Source organism: Sebastes fasciatus, chromosome 3, assembly GCF_043250625.1.
Source record: "Sebastes fasciatus isolate fSebFas1 chromosome 3, fSebFas1.pri, whole genome shotgun sequence".
In the NCBI taxonomy this organism is placed as follows: domain Eukaryota; kingdom Metazoa; phylum Chordata; class Actinopteri; order Perciformes; family Sebastidae; genus Sebastes; species Sebastes fasciatus.
The window spans coordinates 12,854,444-12,878,397 of NC_133797.1; the positions used below are offsets into that span (position 1 = coordinate 12,854,444).

At 39.7% G+C, this 23,954-nt stretch overlaps 2 protein-coding genes across 2 annotated transcripts in view; one reads left to right on the forward strand and one right to left on the reverse strand.

Moving 5' to 3' along the window:
- Positions 1-20,049, reverse strand: part of nt5c2b (5'-nucleotidase, cytosolic IIb) — a 32,562-nt gene extending 12,513 nt beyond the window's left edge. Inside the window, exons 1-3 of the mRNA XM_074629076.1 lie at positions 19,851-20,049; positions 15,284-15,403; positions 8,174-8,247 (exon numbers count right to left, since the gene is read on the reverse strand). Of these exons, the coding sequence (XP_074485177.1) occupies positions 8,174-8,247; positions 15,284-15,384 (175 nt within the window). The 5' untranslated portion in view covers positions 15,385-15,403; positions 19,851-20,049. The remainder of the gene's footprint in view (positions 1-8,173; positions 8,248-15,283; positions 15,404-19,850) is intronic.
- LOC141764117 (alpha-internexin-like) overlaps positions 6,467-23,954 on the forward strand; it is a 46,164-nt gene continuing 28,676 nt past the window's right edge. The window contains exon 1 of the mRNA XM_074629080.1: positions 6,467-6,685. The gene's annotated coding sequence lies outside the window, so the exon portion shown is untranslated. The remainder of the gene's footprint in view (positions 6,686-23,954) is intronic.

The following is a 23,954-nucleotide window of genomic DNA, read 5'->3' on the forward strand; positions in this document are numbered from 1 at the left end:
CTCACATGCACCAACTTGCACTAATTAGACACACGGCCGACCTGGCTATGTCAAAAAAGCACGGAGAATCTCTGATTACAGAGAACACACACAATGGGAGAGCGACTTCATTCTCTGCTCTGATAACTGCTTTAACGTTAGTTATTGTTGAACACAGTAAACTGAATTAGAACAGAAACAATTAGTCGATTAATAAATTGGTCGATCGTCAGACAATGAATCTACAACAAATTTGATAATCGAATAATTGTGTAAGCCATTCATCAAGCAAAAATGACAAACATTCTCAGATTTCAGCCTTTCAAAAGTGAGGTTTTTGTCTGCTTTTCTGTTTTAAGTCATTGTCATCTGAATATTTTTAGCTCTTTTGACTGTTGGTCAAACAAAACAAACTATTTGAAGACCTCACGTTGTGCTCCGGGAGCTTGTGATGGGCATTTTTCACTATTTTCTGACATTTTAAGGACAACATGATGAATTGCTAAATTTAAAAAATAACCCAACATATTAATCGGTAATAAAAATAATTATTAGTTGAAGCCCTAAACTGAGTATCTTTGTCAAAAAAACATTAAGTAAAGGATAATGTGCAGCAAGCCGGTCATTGTTGTGAAATGGACCACGACGCAAAGCGGAGGGGTCTTGCATTATCCTGCTTATTACACGGCTACTTTCTTAAGAAATCAATAATTTTACACAAAAATGGTCCTCCAGAGTCCAACATCAGGACTGTCTCCATAGCAACGGTCTGTTATACAGAGCGACGATCTGTTATACATAGCAACAAGTCTGCTATAAAGAAATAACAGACCGCAGAACGTCGTGATTGACCAATCAGAATCAAGTATTCAACAAAGCTGTGTAATAAGTAGTTTTAAAATACAACAATATACAATTTTTTTATAAAAAATAATAAAACAAATCAATATATGGCAACATGACAAACTACATCATATAGATTTTGTCCAGACGGTTGAACATTGTTTGTAAAAGGTGAAACCAATGAGTCGACAGTGACACATTTTCTAGCTCTGTGAAAGACAACTACCTGCTTAACAACACAACAATTATCGACAGCTATTATAAACGGCATCTGGCTGACAGGAGAGCTCGTGGACCACATAGCATACATGTAAAAACTTACATAAACACTGTATTATGTATACAGCTGAGGAACATGACCTGTGGGGTTTACACAGTAAACAACGTCTCATTAGAGGTGACATGCAGTTAGTGGAGTTCACTCGTGTTACGCAACGCGTACATGAGACTTTTCTGAGGCTACCTCATCCACTTGTGGTGTTCCAGTATTTTGACATGTTCTCACTCTCCAGTGAACCCCCCACCCCCCTCCTTCACACACACACTTGTTGCCCTTCTCTCTCCTCTGTATCAACAAGGGCCTCGATGTTCTGCACACAAATCAACGGAGAAACCGGATCAGGCGTGAAAATGTTGAAAAAGTAACTCAACTTTCAGCAGCAACTCTAATGAGCCCAGCTGAGACCGACGAGCCCCCCTACCCTGTCACCGCCAGAGCCAGATATTTGCCGAAACCGAGGCATGGGGAGGGCTCTGAAAATAAACAAAATGCAGATTGATGCTGGGCTCGGAATAGGCTGGCAGAGGATTTAAATGGTATGTGACACTGGGAAAAGAATATGTCAGATGTTATAAATACGATAGGAGAATGCGCTTGTGTTGTTGCCTGCTTTCTACACTCCCAGTGGGGCGGTGGAAGGCCCCTGGAGGGGGAAGACATGTTGGCTGATGATGCTTGGATAGAGGACAGTTAGTGGTGGAACAGCACTGCAGGACAAACAGGAAAACATCTGTGTCCTACTCTGCAAAATGTGTGTGTGTGTGTCCAGTGCTGAGTGACACACAGAAGCTCAATGAGTATGCATGGATTTACAGGAATATCTTGACAGAGAGTAAAGAGAGAGTAAAGCTTTGTCCCTTTGTTGACACCCCTACTCTGTAAGCCTGAGCCTGTTTCTGCATTATACTCACGTAGCCTCCCCCCCTACCACCACCACCCCCCCCCCGCTGTGGTCTCCCAGCAAACTGAGGGTTTGGGCCCTGTGCCCAGAGCAGTAGCGTACACCAACTAAATCTCCTCCTCCTCCTCCTCCTCCTCCTCCTCCTCCTCCTCGTCCTCCTCGTCCTCCTCCTCGTCCTCCTCCTCCTCCTCCTCCTATTTAAAGAGCTGTTTCCCCTCCGTCACCTTTGCCATCATCACTCTCTCTTTCTTTAGTTCACTGGCTGGCTCTTTCCACGTGTTGACATGACCTTGGGACACTGGTGTGGTACTCCCACTCCCACAACGCACAATAAAATCTCACCCTAAGTTATCTAAAAGTGAGTCAGGGTTGTCATTCAGGATCAGGAAGTTGTTTGTTACATAATAATTAGACAAGACTATTGCACACACTAACTACAGTATTGTAGTTCGTACTGAATAAAACCCATTAAACTTGGTTTTGAATCTTAAGTATTTCTCTATAACATGAAATACTGCTTAATATTACGAAACGAGCAACAGTCAAAATAAAGTTAGGAAAGAACATGATCTTATTAACATGACTTTAAAGCCCCTCAGAACTTGGCTTCAAACCTTAAGTATTTGTCTATTACATGAAATGTTCATATCTAATCAAGCAAAAATGTAAAAGGTAACGTTTAGGGGGGGGGGCATCTTGAGCAGGGCTGTCAATCGATTAAAATATTTCATCCCAATTAATCGCATGATTGTCCATAGTTAATCACGATTAATCGCACATTCATTTGAAAATGTAACTTAAAGGGAGATTTGTCAAGTATTTAAATATGCTGCTTTATGCAAATGTATGTATGTATTTATTACTGGAAATCAATTAACAACACAAAACAATGACAAATATTGTCCAGAAACCCTCACAGGTACTGCATTTAGCATAGAAAATATGCTCAAATCATAACATGGCAAACTGCAGCCCAACAGGCAACAACAGCTGTCAGTGTGTCAGTGTGCTGACTTGATTATGACTTGCCCCAAACTGCATGTGATTATCATAAAGTGGGCATGTCTGTAAAGGGGAGACTCGTGGGTACCCATAGGACCCATTTTCATTCACATATCTTGAGGTCAGAGGTCAAGAGACCCCTTTGAAAATGGCCATGACCAGTTTTGAGCGTTATTTAACTTCATTCGTGACAAGCTAGTGTAACATGGTTGGTACCAATGGATTCCTTAGGTTTTTTTCTAGTTTCATATGATAGCAGTATCTCACTCTAGCTTTAAAATTGAGTCTGCTACAACCTAAAAATCACAAGTTGTGTCAATGCGTTAAAGAAAAATTGGTGTTATTATAGTGTAGCTCACCTGGTAGAGCGGGCGCCCCATGTACTAAGGCTGAGTCCTTACCGCAGTGGCCCGGGGTTTGAATCTGACCTGTGGCCCTTTGCTGCATGTCATCCCCTCTCTCTCTCTCCCCCTCTCAATACTATGTCTCTGTCACTATCAATAAAGGCATTCAAAAAAAAAAATCTAAGAAATTAGTGCAGTTGAAACAAATTTGTGTAAACGCGTTATTATAGTGTTAACGTTTAATGTTTAATGAAATAATTAATCAAGTGTTTAAAATTCAAAAACTCAGTGAATATGCTTTTGATTCAAATGTTGCTAAATCCCATTGGTGCCCAGAAATACATGACATTACCAAGGACAAAATCACAAAAACAGAAAATCTCTAATGTGACATAACCAAAACAGTTTTAACTTTGGCAGGCCTTAATACAAATTACTTTAGCCCTGAAACCTTTTTACTTCTAAACAACTTGAAAAACAAGCCCCCAATAAAAAAGATACCATGCAGACACGTGACACCCGTGGTCTGCAGTGTATCCCTTTCAAACGTCATTCTAGACGCCCCTCACTGTTTCACATGTTTGAAGGCTTGAGCAGTAGCCTGGAGTGATTTGTAGATCGTTTTTTCCATGAAAGCCACTCAGTGGAAACTACGGTCATGGAAAGATGCATATTTTAGTAAATGAAGAATCTGATCTCTTGATTTTATCAACAGATGTTATTGAAAAGGGCTTAGGGTTACAGCATGTGTGTGCAGACCGGAAGTTGTGTTATTGATGTTTGCAGTGTCCTTGACTCTCTCGCATTTCTGTTTTATAGGGGTCCTGGCTCCCCTGCTGTAAGCCAGCCCCTTCTCACATTTCTCACGCTGTCAGTATGCACACACACACACACACACACAAGACCATCTACTTAGAGCTGGGGCGAGAAGCGGCCTTAACTTCAGGGATCTGTTACCTCGAGTCTCTGATGAGATTGTTGCCAGTTAATTATATTCCCGCTGCTCCAATTGCTGAAGTGTGTGGTGTCTCTCCAGAGTTTATAGGCCAGGTCAACTCAGACCTAAGTGTAACGTACACGCCTCACACACACACACACAAGGTAAACAACCCGCAGCCTTCTGCTAATAGACCACTTAATCCAAATCCTATAAAGTGTCCCACACAAGAGACTTTATCTGAACCATGTCACATAGCAATCTGTATTAGAAGCCAACACCTTAACTGTCTTAATTTGTCTGTAATGTGAATGTAGGCCTTTGTCACAGATCCATGACACCATCAAACGTATTGTGTGGAAAAAGGAGAAAACTTAAGCACAGCCTCGGGGACCTATATTCCAGCCAAACGTCTGTTTGGAAATCTAGGACAAAACTATGTGCACCTCTCAGTGCAATCTGGGCTTAACTGTGTGTTTGAGCAACATTTTCTGCAGGCTGCTATTTGCTCCCTTTTGGAGAACAAAGAACAGACGAGGCAATGTTGTCTCATACGATGTTGATTTAGTTTACAGCCTTATAAAATATCACTGTGTAAATATTACTATAATGTGTGACATGAAGCACGCACTGCAATAGTTGTAAATTAAGACTGTCAAAGTTAACGTGATAAAAACGCGTTAACGCAAATTAGTTTTAACGCATTAATGCAACTTGCCATTTTTAATTAACCTCCTAAAAATCCGACAAGCTGCCGTCGGGCAAGAACGCTATTCGATCTCTATTCGAGCTAGAGTGAAGATTCTGGCAACATATGAAACTAGAATACCTGTCACCATGTCATAGGGAAAAACTGGCATGGCCATTTTCAAAGGGGTGCCTTGACCTCTGATCTCAAGATATGTGACTGAAAATGGGTTCTATGGGTACCCACGAGTCTCCCCTTTACAGACATGCTCACTTTATGATGATCACATGCAGTTTGGGGCAAGTCATAGTCAAGTCAGCACACTGACACACTGACAGCTGTTGTTGCCTGTTGGGCTGCAGTTTGCCATGTTATGATTTGAGCATATTTTTATGCTACATGCAGTACCTGTGAGGGTTTCTGGACAATATTTGTCATTGTTTTGTGTTATTAATTGATTTCCAGTAATAAATATATACATACATTTGCATAAAGCAAGCATATTTGCCCACTCCCATGTTAATAAGAGTATTAAATACCTGACAAATCTCCCTTTAAGGTACATTTTGAACAGATAAAAAATGCGCGATCAACTATGGACAATCATGCAATTAATCGCAATAAAATATTTGAATCGATTGACAGCCTTATTGTAAATATATCTTATATTGGGTGATAAATTGAGATCAGCTTCACAGCACCATGAACAACAACAGGAGAAACTAACAGCGTCTTGGGTCATGTTCTACCCGCCTTCATGTACAGATAAAGCGTCACCTCTTGCACTTGATAAGGTGGCAAATACACATATTGCTCAAAATGTCAATGTTTAATAAGATTTATGCTTCAGTTTTGTTGTTTTTTTGATTGTATTACAACACCATCACAAAATGCAAAATGACAAAAGGTGACTGGAAATCCTCTATCGCTGTAATATTGTGTGATATTAATATCACATATCAATGTGGTTTTATAGTTGGTTAAAATACCTACACAGGAATGTCTGTAGTTGCTAATGTAAATTAAATATTTGATAAATTAAATGGACTCCTGCCAGCAAATCAGAAACCATGGTGTATTTTTCTCATACCTCACACAACTTTTCAAGACAAAATCATCAAATTGGTTGTCTGCTGCACATTGCCATACTTTGTACAAGCTCTGTCAACATTTAATAATGTCAGTTTCATCCAGAAAGTAAGTCCTTAGGAAAAAATTTTTTTTTAAAAAGCACATACTTTAAGCACTTTGCACATTTGAACTTCCTTTAACACCCTATAAAAACACATACTGCCGCCGGCCAGCATCCTGTGGTTAAGCATCAGTCATTCTGTGACACCACCGGCCGCCTGGAGTTGATGAAGTACCTCTGCGGTTAAAACCTGAACACCCTCCAAAAGTTACATGATAGCCACGCTCCCAGTAAACATTAACACTTGGTTATGAGCGCCCATAAAGAGAGTCATGTCAACAGCTGAGCGTCCGTAAAATCTCCTGCAGCCTGAACTGGGATAGGGGTACGGAGCCAGAGAGGGACTACGAGTGATCCCCGTTCTCAAGGGAGCCATCACTGGTGAACTCAACAAACAATCGTGACCTGATTTTCAAAGTCACGGAGGATTTATTTATAGAGACGGCGAGACCAAAAACTGGAGCTGAGTCACAGAACACAGTGGCATGAAAAATCTGGATATTTTCGACCCAGCAACAGGTCAGTAGGAAAAAGAACATCTCCATACAATCGACTTTGTGTACCAGCAGGGAGCTTAACATGCTGTTAACTAAGCGTCACAGTGTGCTATAATGTGTCACCGGCATTGACCTAAATAATATTTTGTGGACAACAAGCTGCAGTTCTGGGGGAACGGTAAGGTAGCCAAATATAGAGTTGAAAAGACTAGACTTTAACATCCACACAAAACACACAAGGTGATTCAATGACTGCAGATTTGTTTTTCACGGATTCCAAAAGGTGACAAATCAGAAAATCCCTCAAAATCCAAATGCACCCTAGTATTAACAAAATGTTTTGGATCTTTTTTGATTGACTTTCATGGATACATTTAATGTATCTCTGAACCTTTTTATGAGTCTGGACTTTTCAAGCAACACTTGCTCACTTGGACTAGTCTACATTATTAATATGACAACAGGGAGGACAATCCATGTAAACTGAGGATCTGCTAAGGCCAACTTGAACTGCATACCCGACTTTTAAAAGTACCAATAGTAGCACGAATCAATTGTCTTTTCAGTTTAAAACATTTAGGCTATTAAATGTTATTAAATGTTAAATAATGTCAAATGTATGTCAAAGTGTAAAACTATGAGGTCAGAAAACCAAAGACATTCGGTTTTTAACAAGAAAGTGATACAATCCTCACATTTAAGAGACTTTTACCAGCAAATGATTTGTATTTTTCTTCCATCCTAAAAGCGTCCAAAAAATTACTTTTTTCCCTGCAAACATTCACGCAGGGAAAAAAGTATTCAGACGGACCTTAACTTCAGCAGATTATGTATATGAATGAAAATATATGTTTGACCAATGAAATCTTTTAATTGCCATCCTTCTGCATAATAAATACAGTAGCCACGTGCTTCTGTTTGTTGCACGGAGAGGGTGTATTTTCGGGGCCTAGGATTAATGGCCGTTTGTTTTCGGGATAACGGACTGTCGGACAAAAAGGCTTTTTTTCTGTCCTATGGGACATTTTTCGGACTACTGGTGTTTCGGAATAACAATGGGCCGTCCCCTTCTTAACACTCAATAATGTACGACAAACACTACTACCTCAACAACCAAATCTGGCTTGAGATCGCCCAGCAGCTGGAATACAAGGACGATGATAATGTAGCTGATATGCACTTGTTATACTGTACATTTGGGGTACGATTAGTTTATGTATTGTGTAGTTAACGTTAGGCCTGTAGACATCCTCTGTCTGGATAGGTGTTCGTTGTGTGGATTGGACACGGCACTATTTAGGAGGAGACTCATTGCGAAAATGGACCTGGACCTGGTGTGCATAGCCGTCAATGCGGAAAATCCACATGCAAATTTTCCGCATTCCCGCATCCCGTTTTTGCTTCGCACTGCTGACAACACAGCTTTAATTCTCATAAAAAGATCCAAAAAAAGAACTGTTTTGTTTCAGTGGTGATTAGTTATCTGTAGGTGAATGTGCATTCAACTTACCTGCTAAAGTGTAATCCATGTCAAAGCCAAAGCACTTAATCTTCTCCATTGCCAAGCTTCTGTTGACAAACACTCTGGAGGAAACAAGTCGGGGTAAATGTTTTAGTTGCAATGCAATATCCAACAATAAGATTAGCATTTATTCTGGCAGACTCAAAAAGAGTCTGTGTCACTGACTGAATGGACCGACTATAACCCAGATTGTGGGCTACAATAATAGGTCTATTCAGTATCCAGAGAAGGCTGGTAATGTGGAAATGTACCAAAACACTGCTACAACCCTAAGTGAATTACACACACAATGAAATGTGCTCAAGCTAATTAGTTAATTTTATTTGATATGGACATCACAGGACCAGATGCACTGTGTTTGGTGTTTGTAGAGAAATGCTAATTTACAACATTCACATTCATAACGTTGCTGCTCCAGGAATGACGTATTTTTGTTGGCCAACCAGGAAGTTAGCATCGCACGGGGTTCCCTCGACAAAAAGCAAATGGATTTTGGATTATTGCAGAAAATAAGCTCTGTGGCAAACACAGGTTTATGATACTTAGATGGGTTTTGTTTCATCAAAATAATCTTCACAAATGAACACCACTTGTATCATTTTCGAAGTGTGAATACAATCACCAGAAGTACAAAGCTAACGTTAGGCTCACTTAACCACTTGTTATCAACTGCCTTTTTTAAGACACATAAAGGCTTCAAAATTCTCAAGTGGGGTATTTATTAATGTATTTTATGTCGTAGAACAAAACGTTGAAATCTCTTCAGCTTGTGTGAACCACAGAACTTATTTCAGGCATCTCACTAAAAACCCATTCAACAATTCCATTGACTTCCAGACGAGGGAACCCGAAGTGCTAAAATGCGAACTCATTTCTGGGTTTTAGGAATCATTCTAGCATTCTATTAATGTTGACATTAAGCACTTTCATCGAAAATGTATTCCAGTCAGCCTGTCTCTTTTCTGACAAAAACAGTGGCATTCAATGTCTAGCTTAACTGTGTCACAAGTTGTACCCATATGAACCCAACAAGGTGCCATGTCAAACATACATTATGTAATTATCTTGCATCAATTACATCAAATTAGAGGTGAAGTTTGGTTTTCACCAATGTTTTTCATTAAATAATGAAGACAGATATACATGACTCCAGTTTTACTTCATCGCATTAAACCTAATATACCTGATTTATGATCAAATGTGGTCTACACGAGGGTAGCTTGTTGCACTGACTTTGGGAATGCCCAACCATACAGGAGTATTGGAAAGAGTTAATAATGACTTTATCCATTGCCACAAAAGAGGAGCTTCCACTACACCCTTAATTGCGTATTTTTGGATGTTTCCCAGTAAACTGTAAGCTTAATAATACGAATAAGAAGACGGTTATATTCTGTTTACTTGAAGCTAACATAAAAAAATGCTCTGTCTTGGAAATCCATGAATAGACCAAGTAAACAAAGTTGGGTTGATGGATTGTTGCATTGTCTGGCTATGGAGAAACTTACATTTTGCTAAGAGCTTGTAGTGAATGACAGTTATTTTTTTATTATTATTATTATTATTAGTAGTAGTATTTTGTTTCTTTTTTTTAATTATGAGCTGTTTTATTATTAAATAAGAGTTTGATTTTTTTCCCACCACGATGTGATCTTAGTACCTTATCAGCAAGTACGACAGCAGAATGTGCCTTACTTACATTATATTCAAAGTGCCTTCATGTGTTGTGTCTAGGTTTGCCTTTTTTGTGAACCTTTTATACACAATGTGAAGTGTATGTTTTTTACGTTATTTGAAAATTTCAATAAATATATTTGTCAAATAATGAAAACAATTGCATGACAAAAATGTTTTTCTTTTTTTGTTGCTGCTTGAGCACAAAGGGTGGTAGTTTTGCATTGCAAGAATTCTAAAATGAACAGCAACTATTAAAGAAAGATAGTACATTTAACTTTAGTCCAACTGTTAAAGAGAGGAGAACTGCATGAGGCACTAAGAGTTTACTATGTGTTCAATACGGGTAGTATTTCTCAGTGACTAGCAAACCAAATGATAGATATAGTGGCAAAGATCATCAATCGGTGCAATACCTGAAAACACTGGACCATAAAGTGAAACACTGAATCTCACAAGAAACAACTGTACTTTTACAATTTATGGTCTTAATTTGAGACAAAATATTTTTTTGCATTTTACGTCGACATACAATTCAAAATGTTTCAATAAATCTTGCGTCAGAAACTACAAATTCGAACTAAAATTACACCATGTAATTACGCAACTGCGCAGCAATAAAATGGGTAACAAGAACTTGAAACTGTTGAGTAATCTAAAAGCACATGTCTCGTCCAGTGGCTGCTAAAACCACAGGAAGTTTACAAAACCCTAAACCAGGGGATGGTGAAACCCTCTAGACTCATGAGACTCTGAGCACGTCAATCTTCCAGGAAACAGTTCTACTGTGCTGACTCATAAATCAATCAGGACACCGGGGGTCCACAGTCTATCAATTGTCAGTGATAGACAATGTTTACATAGCCTGGTTGACAGGGCTGCTGGCACAGACCTACATGTCTTATCTTCAGCATCTGTCACTGTTCCTAGATATTTCCACACAAGCCAATATTTAGTCATGCTAGAAATAAGATGTGAATTGGCTAAGGGGAAATGTCACACTGAAAAAAAACAAGGTTATGTCACTCTTAGCACATTAATCTGATGCAAAACTGTGTCTGCACGGCAACTTATCTTCTCACGAATCTGTGACAATGACTGTCTCATCTTCACCGATCTCTAAATCAAGCGTGAAATACCTGGCAGCAGATCCATAGTGAACAAGTTCCCATTTCGATGTTAGTCCAGCAGACGACTGGCGATGCATTCTGTGCGATATTAAACCTCAGTTTGACTCGCCGTTGGTCTGACCTGCTCCAGCTACACAGGGCAGCCACAAACAATGCCCCCCCACCCTCCCACTCCTCTCTCTCTCTATCTCTCTCTCTCTCTCTCTTTGCTTTCTTGCCATTCAGAAATTTTCTGACTTGTTGCAAAAATGATTGTGGCAGTTCCGCGTCATTCTCTGTTGTTGTGCGCTGTCAGTCGGGGTTGTTGTTGTGCAGCGTGATGTTTGTGGGCCCTCAAAGACATCCAGAACAATCACAAGTCAGGTAGAATCAAACAAGCCCCTCCCCCCCCCGAGCGACAGCTGCTTACCATACGGAGATCTGGTCCAATGTAAACACTCGGAGGATAAGTTCTCTCTGGATGTGTTTCATGGAAGTGAAAAAGCAGGCAACTGAATACCTGATTGTGAAATTGAATCACTAGCAAATCCTTTTAATCGCATTCATTATATAACAATTTTTTTACTCACAAATTCAGATAGAAAAGTCTCAAATATTCCAAAAAGTATGTTCAAGTTGCTCAAATTCAATTGGTCATTTTTGCATCTAAAATTCAAGTCAAGTCAAAAACTTAAATTGCTCAAATTGATTAAATTCAGACACAAAAATATAAGATGAAAAATTAAACATTAAAGAACGTTATGTTCCTTCAGTTGTATGATCCAAGAAAAACAAGTTTGGATGAGCGACTTTAAACCCAAAACACTTGAATTTTCTATCTGAATTCTTGAACTCTGACAAAAATGTTTTTGAAAAGCAAAACTTGAATATTGACCTATTTCAATCAATTAAGTGGTATTTAATTTCCAACATTAAGTATTCAGTACAGGGTAGGAATTTCACAGAGGCCATGAGGGCCATGATCATCGTGTCCCTTCAGTTTGGCATTCTGCCCCTCAAAGAATGATATGCCCTGTGGCCACAGTGGCCTTTCAAGTAGGTGAAGAAATACGAGCGTCTTTAATCCATGTTGTTCATAACTAGACTTTTAACTGTATTAATTTAGCTGTAGGCTACAGCATAACAAAGTAGGAACTAACGATAAACACAATTAAAACAGACAAAAAAGAAACCATTTAACTACGTATACTTAGCCCACTTAGGCACAAATATCAAGGAAAAATGACCAATGAAACGTTAATACCAATACATCATTTTGTGAAATAAACAGCTTTTAATTTTTTTATTTCACTGATATCTATACTATGGATCAAAATTATAAGATATAATATAAGTTAAAACTAACTTAAATTAAATTTGTTATTTCCGTGGACTTGAAATCATTATTTTATTTGATGGCCTTGCTGCCCTGGCATTTGGCATTTGTGCCTTCAAAGAAGTGCACCAAAGACCAAGTGACCTTTCCCCTAGAATGATGAAATGCCAGACACGGTACTGATCATTTATCTAGGCATTCAGTTGCTTATAAAATCCTAATTATCATGGCCTTAGTCTGCTTCCATAGAATATAGTCCGTCTACAGCACCTCAATAAAAACAAAATGTACTACTACGGTCAGTATTTCTCAGCATGGAGCGAGCATACGCCTCTTCCAGAGAGGGATTTAAATCTAAATCTTTTCTATTTTGTTGAGCTGTTGTCATTTCACGTATGACCTCTTGCTCATTGCATGCGAGAGAGGACAGCAATAAATCGTAAACTAAGTGAGATAATGCCTCTCCTAAACTTGACAATGGGTGGGGGTGGGATGGGTGCGGGGTGACTAGATTACAAGAGTCGACTTTGGGCCTGCTGACAACACTATTGCCTCAAATACCCCACATGGGCCAAACCGCACCTAACCTCATGTGCTTCATCTGAGCGCAGCTGTGCGACAATCGGACAGATTTTTTCCATTGCCCTCTAATCTCACATAGACAGTGATTCGGCTCCCTGAGATAGAAAGTTTATCTGTGCTGGGCAGAGCCCTCTGCTCTGTGGTCACACAGCTCGCTGTCGGAATGCATAGTTTCAGCTGGACACTTATTTTGAAGGAATGGTCTTTGTCTTTCTGTGAGATAAAACAAAATGAGACTTTCAATGGTCTTTTTACAAGAACGACTAAGCAGATCAAGCAGCCTTGATTAATTGTCACAAGTATATTGTTTCAGTGAGCTCACCACCACCTTTGTACCTTTGTTATCTTTGCACATGTGATTGTTAGTGTGTGTTTGGAGAGGGTAGTGGGAGATGGAGATCACGGACTGGGTGACTTATTGTCCGCACACACAGAGCTAGCAGATGAGTGACAGTTTCATAAACCCTGTGAGCATTTGATTATATAACGATGTGAAAGAACAGCATTGCCCAGCGGACATGGCCGAGCCATAGGCCGAGTTAAACATTGAACAGCAACACACGTTTTATTACTCTGACAAGGACCAAGTGCCTCCTTACATGAGCCTGGATGACTACAAGGCGTTTCCAGTTAACAGGTACAAGAACCTGGAAGTCTATCTTTGGTAAGACTCTCCTAGTGTGCAAGCTAATAAAACAACTAAGTGTCAAAACAGTTCAATTTCATATATAGCAAATACGGAGGGTACCATTTTGCCTTCAAACCAACTACAAGCCTTGGATTCATGCACTCACTCCCAGGACCTCACCAGTCTGGTGACATTTGATCATGAGGAAGAGAGGAATTTTGTTTAACTGTGTGAAACCACACCCCAGACAATTCGATGCCAAAGCTAAGCCAGCAGAACCTGCTTTATGCTCAAACTCAAGCTCACAAACCTAAGTGACGTGACCTAGTGAGGCTTCTGCTCCACTTGATGACAGGCAATGTGAGATGCAATACAGCAAATAAATAGATAAATAACTGCACAATAATGCAAATTCAATGATTATCAAGTGCCTAGTCTTTAGAAGAGTCTAAGAACAGAAACTTTCTATAATGTTGGGTTCAAGTAAAAGCCAGTAAATTCCAGGAATAGTAAATACTAAATTCGAGTTATCTGGTTGGTTGGTCTGTGATATTTCACTCTGCTATAATGACAATAAAGGCGCGACACAATGTAGAGAATGTAAAAAGTTAAGTGTTCAGCTGAAAATATTCTGGTCTTAATGGCAGTTTTACCGCTAAGGAATAAGTAACGGATAATGTACAGCAAGCCGGTCATTGTTGTGAAATAAACCCCAACAGGGCAATGCAGGGTTTATTTCACAACAATGACCCGCTAGCTGAACATTATCCCGCTTATTACACAGCTACTTACTTAAGAAATCAATAATTTAACACAAAAACGGTCCACTAGAGTTCGACATCAGAACTGCGCCCATAGCAACGGTCTGTTATACATAGCAACGGTCTGCTATAAAGAAATAACAGACCGCCGTGATTGACCAATCAGAATCGAGTATTCAACAACGCCGTGTAATAAGTTGTGATAATAATAATGTGATGATTCGCTCCGTCACGTTGAATTTGCCCCTCATACTATAGGTCAGTTCTCCATAGGGGAAGTAAAGAGAGGGAAATCCTCTTCTCACTTTTCTAAATGCTGAGTGATGTTTTTATCGGTGATTAGGGAAGCCATGGAGAGCAGTGGACCTGACTACATCCAGGCATTAATGACCACAGTCATGATTATAATAATTTGTTTACTAATGCATGTGCACAGAATGGCCCTTTTTTTCTTGATGGTTACTAATCATTCATTAAACCCCCCATGAGATTCATACCATTACAGACCCAACACTTTGCTAAATGGATGGACGCAGACTCTATGGATTTATGGTCTATGTATATTTCTACATGGAAATTACAAGGCAATCGTTGAAGCTGGAGTTTCATGTTCAGCAGCTATTTCGTTCTGAGTCTGAATAACTTTTAACTTCCAAAAACTAATCCTCCTCCTGCTGATGCAGTTTGACCACATTTGGCATTTGTTGTATTGATTTGGAGATCGTTGTAACCGTTACAAAAATATAAGTCCATTCCCTGTTTCAAATATGACCAACTTGTGAATGGACTTCATAATTATAAATTCCTTTTAAGTAAAGTCTTGGTGTTTCTGTTTTCTTGCCCTCCCCAGTTGTTGCGTTTCACTCTAATTTATACTTATGGTAGAACACAAGGGTACATTATTTTGTCTGGCTGCTCAATTTATGTCAAAAGACACTCAGGTATCACATCTGGATGTAGTTTCAGATGATCAGAAATGCACCTCGCACCACCACACATGTTTCTTACCTGTGGTATGGCTCTCTTCTGTATTTTTTCATTGTCACGCCGTCCATGTTGGCAGGCAAATCTGCATAGTTCTGCAGTCTGTCACTCCATGAAGTGGTCATCTTTAAAACCGTTCAGTGTCTGGGGAGAAGGAAAGCAACATATATGGATTTGAAAATGCAGGGTCAAACACAAACTAACTAACACAATCACTTCAGAAGACGTTTACTTAATACAAGCAGCTGAACTTTAGTGCTCTTTGCTCTTATCTGTGCAGCAGATAAGCAAAACAAATGTTTAAAATCTGGAAAGGAGCACCCAAATTTGACCTAGTGTACCTCTTGGTTCATTCTTATGGAAAAAAAACATCAGCCATGTACATTTAAAAATGGCAGCCATTTTCAAAGACGCCCGTCATTTTGGCGTTCTTTAATTATTATTTTTTTTAACCATAGAATTTCATTGATTATTCTGGTGTTGAATGAAGAAATCTGTTTTATATCTCCTTCAGCCATTTACACAAAATACTTTTAAAAGTGTTGTGAAAAATATAATGCAGAAACACAACATTATTTCTGCAAAACTTTTATTAGAAATGACGTACAAAATTGGTGTTTTTATTTGCACAAGTGGAGCTGAATATGATCTTGTGGTTACTACTGTACATTAGGGATGTGTATCAGCCGGCGATATGATACGTATCATGATACAGGGGTAACGATTCAATATATCGCGATACTGTAAGCAAAGCGATATATTGTGATTTTTTTTTTAATCTAATTTTAGGAAAACTGTCATTTTAAAGAACACACCACCATGTGCATGAAATCTGAGTAAAAAAAGTTTACTTTTTTTATGCAATCAGAACAGTGGGATCTGCATTAGCATTTACCACAGTCACTGTGACATAAACATCATAGCACTACTTTGAGAGGGCCCATACACTGAGAGGGTGCATATCTTTGCAAATGAAATAGTATTGACTGAGTTCATCTTTGCATGTAAACTGTTGATTAAAAATGTATACGGTGTTTTTGAGAATCAATACAGTATCACAAAACATAATATCGCGATATTTTCTTAAAACCCCTACTGTACGTAGCATTTGTACTGCGTAGCATAAAACAAAATGTAAAATGCAGTCATCTGTAACCTGAACACTTCAGGATCAATGTATATTTTTTCACATTGAAGACATCTGTAACCTGAATAAGTAAAGTAAATGTACATGTGTAATCATCTAGCCTATGCTCTGGATTCAATCTTCACCTCTGCAGCTACACAGTGTTTTGCAAGCAAGACCAAAGCAGCTTCCACGGCATTCAAATTTGCATCCCCAGTCGGTAGGACTTTGTGCTTCTGGTTGACAGTATTGATTAATCCTATATGCATTCTGACCTGCCTGGTAGGCAGCATGCTCTACATGCTGGAATAGAGCAGCTTGAGTAGGAGGGATGGCTTTGAGCAAACACAGTCAGCCTTGTATCATCAACACCATCAGCTGCACTGTCTTTTGCTGGAAGACACTGGCTCAGTTTGCTGAATACATCAGAAGCATTGTTACAAACATCCAAGGTTTGCCATGCGGTCTTCTTGCCTTTATCTGGATTGGTACTTCCCTCGTACTGCTGCTGTCTCTTGGTGGTCCTCAACATGCAACATGGTACTTGAACTCCTGTGCAATAGCCAAAAGTTTTCCGTCATTCATGCAATCGTTCTTTAAGATGCACTGTCATCATCAGACTCAGTTCGTATGCTGAAGCTTCTTTTTCACATAGGACGTATTCTGAAGCTCGGCCTCGTGGTTGGTTCTTCTCAGGCTGATTACATTGACCAGCAGCTCTCCTTTTCTGTCCCCGGTTCAGTTTAGTGTTGTTGAGGAGAAGGCGACTGGTCTGGTGCCTCATGTTTCTTCTATGACATCACCCTCATCCGGTCTTGATGGGTCAAAAACAATCGGGAGTTTATTGGTAGCTTGAAAGAGAGGAACATTGGTGGCAATCCTGGTGTAGCCATCATGTTTATTTGGATAATGTATTGGTGGTAATTTGAGAGCTTCCTTTGTCTGCTTTTAAGGCAATGTTTGCTCAAGTCATTTTACCATGTAAATGTCACTGGAACTGCATGTCCATCTTGTTGAACAGTACACTATAGCAGACAATTTGATTATGCTATAGGTATGGAAATCTCCTGCAGATGGATTGCAGTGCAGCCCTAAAGGCTCAGACACACCAAACCGACATCGAAGAACTAGCGGCGATGAAGATCGACTGTTGTGTCGAATCACGTCACCCTTTGTCTTGGCTGACAAGTTGCTCTTGAACACACCGCAAAGACTAAAGCCGACGGCCAGCTACCACGTACGTTCTGCGCCTGCATGAGATGTAATAACTCTCCACACCAGCAGGCGGCAGTAGTCTGTATTCCTCATTCGAAAAGGGAAACCGGAAGGACTGCGGATATACAAGCCGTTGTTATGATACGTACATGAAACAAAAGCCGTTGTTTGCAGACCATTTTCACACCAGTCTCACTCACCACTTAGCTTCACTCCAGATGGCCATGTCATTGTGAAAATATCCGTGTATCGGAGTGATCAGATGAGATATAGATGAAAAATGAGAAAAGCCTTCTGTATGTGCCCTCTTGACTTTACTCATTGGCTTGCTTTCCTCATGTCCGCTTCTCTTCTTGTGCACTGATTCGTTTAAGCTGAACGGCCAATCAAAGTGATTTCTCTCTCTGACGGGCTCAGCCAGCGATTCAACATGCTGAATTTGTCCAAAAATTCTCCGACACGGGCAGACTAGAGCCGACGGTGCAGAACACAACGCAAAAACTAGGCCGAGAGACGCTCACCGAAGACCCCAAATTGGCCAACCATCGGCTCGGTGTGTCAGGGCATAAAAGCTTCTGCCACTTACACCATTCGTCTTAGCAGCCCAGAGCTCAGTAAGCAGATTATTTTCTTTCAATGGCTGAAATATGGTAGAAGGAAGCTTTTTAGCCTGTCCAGAGTTTTAAATCTGAAGTCTCTGTGGTCAAAAATGTAGGCTTTGATAGCAAGATAATTCATTTTAGACAATTATATACAAAGGTTTCTCTCCAAAAAAGTGTTTCCGGGCTGGAAATGGCGGCCATCTCCATTTTTGCGTGGCTAATGGGTTTTTATCAACAATCCCCAAGGAGTATTTGTGCCAATTTTGGTACTTCTTTCCACCTCCATATAAGAGGTCAGACCAGTGGGTTCATTTAAGAGACCGAGCAAATTATTGAGATCCAACTTAGTCCGTCTAATGTACCGTGTTATGGTACAAAAACATCCCGTCTCAGTCGCAAGGCAGAGTCAAAGAACAAAGCCATGAGCAAGAAGACTGAATCGAAAGCTGATGAAACAATTCGCCACGGGGTCACACTTAGCAGGCTATATTTGCGGAAATAACGTGATGTTGTCTTTGTTTGGTTAACGCATCAGATCACACACACACAAACAGGCTTAGGCCAAAGAGGCAAGGCCAAACAAGAAAAGCAACAATTCCTGGAAAAGTCTTGTGGATTTATGCCTATAGTCCTGTTTTGTAACTGGAGTTTTTTTCTCCCATGCTGACACTAAAGTTCTCCTATAGGCTGGGCTGCAGGAAGGAAAAGGCAGAGGAGGTTCTTGTTCTTGGTGCCAGCACAAAATGCAAATGAGACTGGCATGTTGAGGTAGTCGGTGAATTGTTAACAAACACTGCATTACAGTATCACAACACTGTCATCAAGTGTTGCCTTTTACAGCTTTTGCAGGACAGTGAACAAAAGCTTCAACACAATATGATCATTTTTGTTATGTTCACAAGGTGCCGGATGTGTCATTTCTATTTACAATTGGCACCTCAGGGATGCAATCCTAGTGTTTGGTTGATGTATTTGCTTCCTACAGAAGAAGGGGATCAGCCTGTTTAAACAGCTAAATGTCAGCATTTAAAGTAAAATAACTAGAGAGATATCATATATAAAGAACCTTTAGTGATTTAACCCTGGCCTATTGTCATTGTAGTGTTTATTATGTCTAGCTAATGCCTTTATTACACCTTAACCCATGGTATTGAGCTGGGTCCATGGGGTCTGAAGGGAGCTCTGGCTTTGGAAAGATTGACACAAGCAATAAGCAAACCTGCACTGCAACTGAAAAACACACAACTTGTAACAGGCTTTGTTGCCTCAGGTCTGTCGACGTTTATCTCCACTGTCACTCATGTTATGATGTAATCAAGCATTATCTTTAGCTGTATAAATAGCCTATAAAAGGGGCTATTCTGAGACATTAGCCTAAGCTAACTTACTGTAAAAGTCTCTTTATGAGCTAACAGTAAAGGAAACCTCTTGTTCTCAGTGTTAACGAACCAAACTGTACAAGCTAACTCAGCTAACAGTCCTCTCAAACAGCCTCTGTGCACTGCTCTGTCTTTACAAACCTGACATCTCTGAGATTACACGACCAGAAGTGATTGTGTCAAAGCTAACGCGTTAGCTGTGCTTTGATACCAAAACAAAAGGCAGATTTGTCTGCGTGTTAGCGGTGACGAGCATCACTGTTACTCACCTCTCTGAGTTCCTCTATAAAACTACTGCACCGTCAGCTGCTCTGAGCATGCGCCTTGAAGAGCTGTGTGAGAGAAGCAGGAGGAAATATCACCAGTTCTATCTTCTGTTCTGTCTTCACTGTTAAAGCCTGACAGCAGATGAGTGTTGCTGCTGCTCTGTGCTGTCTCTCTCTCTCTCTCTCTCTCTGTCTCTCACTCTCTCTCTCTCTCTCTCTCTCTCTCTGTGCAGCTACCAGCTGTTGTTGTGAGGCGTTCAGGGGGCGGTGTTTATCTGTCTATCAAGAGGAGGAGGAGGACGGACTATCTGTCGTCGTGGCACAGAAACGTGACACCACCACCAGCATCTGCTATCAGTTTGACTACAGCAAAGGTATACACAGATAAGAGACGCACCTGCACCTGGATTGCACATGCATTTATCTCCTTGCAAGACTTTTAATTTGTCCTGCAGCTGTGGAAAGAGTGCTTCAGTGATGTGTTCAAGCTGATGTATATACTGTTACAGTCAGTGATTAGTGCTGGCCAATAGAGGGCGCCAGACAGCCACACACACATAAATAACCATAACTAATTATAATAATAATAAATTATATAAATTGTCAATATTTGTGTGTTTAAAGTAATATGTGTAAAATATGATAGAAAATCATTTGTGCAAAATATATGGTTTTCTTGCACGTCCCCTGACTCCCCTCTACCTGTCTGACTCCTCTCTGCCTGTCTGTCTCCCCTCTGACTCCCCTCTGCCTGTCTGACTCCCCTCTGCCTGTCTGACTCTCCTCTGCCTGTGTGACTCTGACTCCCCTCTGACCCCCCTCTGCCTGTCTGACTCCCCTCTGCCTGTCTGACTCTCCTCTGCCTGTCTGACTCCCCTCTGCCTGTCTGACTCCCCTCCGCTGCCTGTCTGACTCCCCTCTGCCTGTCTGACTCTCCTCTGCCTGTCTGACTGCCCTCTGCCTGTCTGACTCTCCTCTGCCTGTCTGACTGCCCTCTGCCTGTCTGACTCTCCTCTGCCTGTCTGACTCCCCTCTGCCTGTCTGACTCTCCTCTGCCTGTCTGACTCCCCTCTGCCTGTCTGACTCTCCTCTGCCTGTCTGTATGTCTGAAGTTCAGCTCTGGGGCGATGGAGAAATCGCCCCGAGCAGGCGGGTCTACGTAGCAGCTTAGCCAATAGCTGATTCAAGCTCTGAACGAATGACATTAAATTTAACCAATCAGCGTCCTCAAATCTGATACGAGAGGGGCACCCCAAGCCAGCTACTGCTCAAGATCCGTGTCTGTGAAAATGCACATCAGCTGAACCGCATCATGCAGCAGGCAACATCACACATCCCCAAAGAGGCTGATGGGGGCTTTGTGAGGATGCTTGAAGACGAGGTTTTCTGTTTTTTCCTGACATTGTTCCACAAGATCATGCCACAGGTGGATATGCTTTTCAACCAGCTGCAGAAGAGGAACTTGGACCCTGTCTTCATCAGAGCACTGGTCCAGAGGTTCACAGACAGCATGCAAACGATCTAGATGCTGACAAAGCTGTTGTTAGAAAGATGAGTTGCTCACTTCCAACAGTCTGTAAAAGCCTAAATGTGCCTTGTCATCAAAGTGAATGAATATCATGGAAGAGCACATCACAATTATATCTGTTTAGAAGTTTAAAAAGGAAAGAGAAGAGACAACCAGATTTGGATAACAATGCAAGTAAAGTAGTTATTAGACACAATCCACCAGTTCAATTTCTAGAAGAGGCCTTGTTGTTATTGAAGATTGAAGATTAATTTAATTGTTATTCAGACTATACGCAGGCAAAATGAACAGCAGAATAAAATTACATCTGGCTCATGAATGTAATGTAAAAATGGCAAAAAAACAAGTGAATTATATAAACATACTGTAAACAACAGTGAGTATATTGCACACAATGAATATAATTGCACATCAAGGAGTCTGAAGGCAAATTAGAGACTCAAACTATATTTTTTGGACCAGGGTCTCCATTTCCTCTCTGTGTGAGGACAGTGAACCTGACCAGCAGCACCAGAACCATGAAGAGGCGAAGGATCACCTTTATGCTCTGGCCATGCTCTCCATGAAGAAGAAACTCCTCGGAGACATTCCTGACTTTAAGAAGAAGGTCATTGAGAGGTTTGCCACTCAGAAGGAGGGAAGAGCAAAATTCTTCTACAAATAGTATGCAGGCTTTCGCACCACATTGACTTTTCTTGTACATAGTTGTCCTCATTCTCATTTGCTTAAACTGGTCATGGAGGCATCACAATTTAATTAAGACCGGTAAATTAGTTGTATTGTTCTTCTTGTTAACTGTATTTTATGTAGTATTGATATCTGTGGATGGTTTGTGGTTGTGCCTTTTGAGTAAGGGGAGAGAGTTTTGAAGCAGAAGTGTTGCTGGAGTTTACCATCTCTACACCTCAGAGCATTAGAGTCCCATGCTTATGTACATTCAGGTGTCTGAATAGCTTCAGGACTTAACAGCAGTTTAACACCAGTATTACTGTCTCTACACCTCAGAGCACTTCCCATGTTTCTGTACATTCAGGTGTCTGAATAGCTTAAGGACTTTACTGCAGTTTAACACCAGTATTATGATCTCCTCAACCTCAGAGCACTTGAATCCCATGCTTATGTACATTCAGGTGTCTGAATAGTCTCAGGACTTAACACCAGTATTCCTAATTACACTTCATGTTTACTTCCCATGATCTTTACCTCACTATTGGTTTACCAAACAAAGCAAGGTCAACAGGGGGCATCACATTAGGTAAACATTTCTATTACATGTTATATTGTTATATTACATTAGTCTTGTATTACATGTTTATTATTGTATTATAATACATGCGGTGGTGGAAGTACTCAGATCTTGAACTTCAGTAAAAGTAGCAATACTACCATGTAGAAATCCTGCATTCAAAATCCTTAAGTAAAAGTGCAGAAATATTAGCATATGAATATACTTAAAGTACCAAACATAAAAGTACACGTTATGCAGAATAATGTATATTATTGGATTATACTTATTGATGCATTAATGTGTTCATCACTTTAATGTTGGAGCTCATTTTAATGACTTTATATACTGCTGGGCAGTTTAATCTATAATAATACATCATCATTTATTCGTTGATCATATTTTGTATTAATAATCTGAATCTGTAAAGTAACTAAAGTTGTCAGATAAATGTAGAGGAGTTGAAAGTCTAATATTTCCCTCTGAGATGTAGTGAAGTAGAAAGTAGCAGAACATGGAAATACTCAAGTAAAGTACAAGAATCTCAAAATTGTACTTAAGTACAGTACTTGAGTACATGTACTTAGTTACTTTCCACTACTGAGTACATTTTATACTGTTGTGTTTCTCTAAGCATTCTTTACTGCTCCTGTTGGAATAAAATAATTGTTGATTATTTAACTGCAAAGTGGTAATGTGTTTTTGATACCTTCACTTTTTTTGCATTAAATCATACTGGGATGTTTGCTGAAATTGATTGGATGTGGCACAGCCCTACCTAGAAAACTTTCCACCAGCCGCCACTGGTTACAGTGCTGACATGTATTCACTAAAACAACAAGATATGGAGGACGGAACCTGCCAAAATCAAAAATAAATGAACGAAGAAATAAATGACTCGATAGATGAACAAATGTGTCATTAAATGCAGCAAAAATAATATTAAAAATAAATTACTCGCCATTATTTAATTGATAAAATGTGACATAAATTGATATTTCTGTTTTAATTTGCTTCTTTATTTATTTATTTATTTATCTTTGTATTAATTCCCTTATTTATTTACTCTTCTGTTTATTTTTCCCTTTCATTTATTTATGTATTTATTTAAATGTATTTATTTTTGTATTATTTATTTGGTTATTTATTTTTGTATTATTTATTTGGTTATTTATTTTTGCATTTATTATTTACTCATTTTTAATTTATTTTTAAATCTATCTATTTAGTTATGTATTTATGCATTTATTTATTTATTTCTGCACGATTTTCCCTTTGCATTTCACCCCTTATTTATTTACTCTTCTGTTTAATTTTCCCTTTTAACTATTTATTTTAATTTATTTTTTGCATT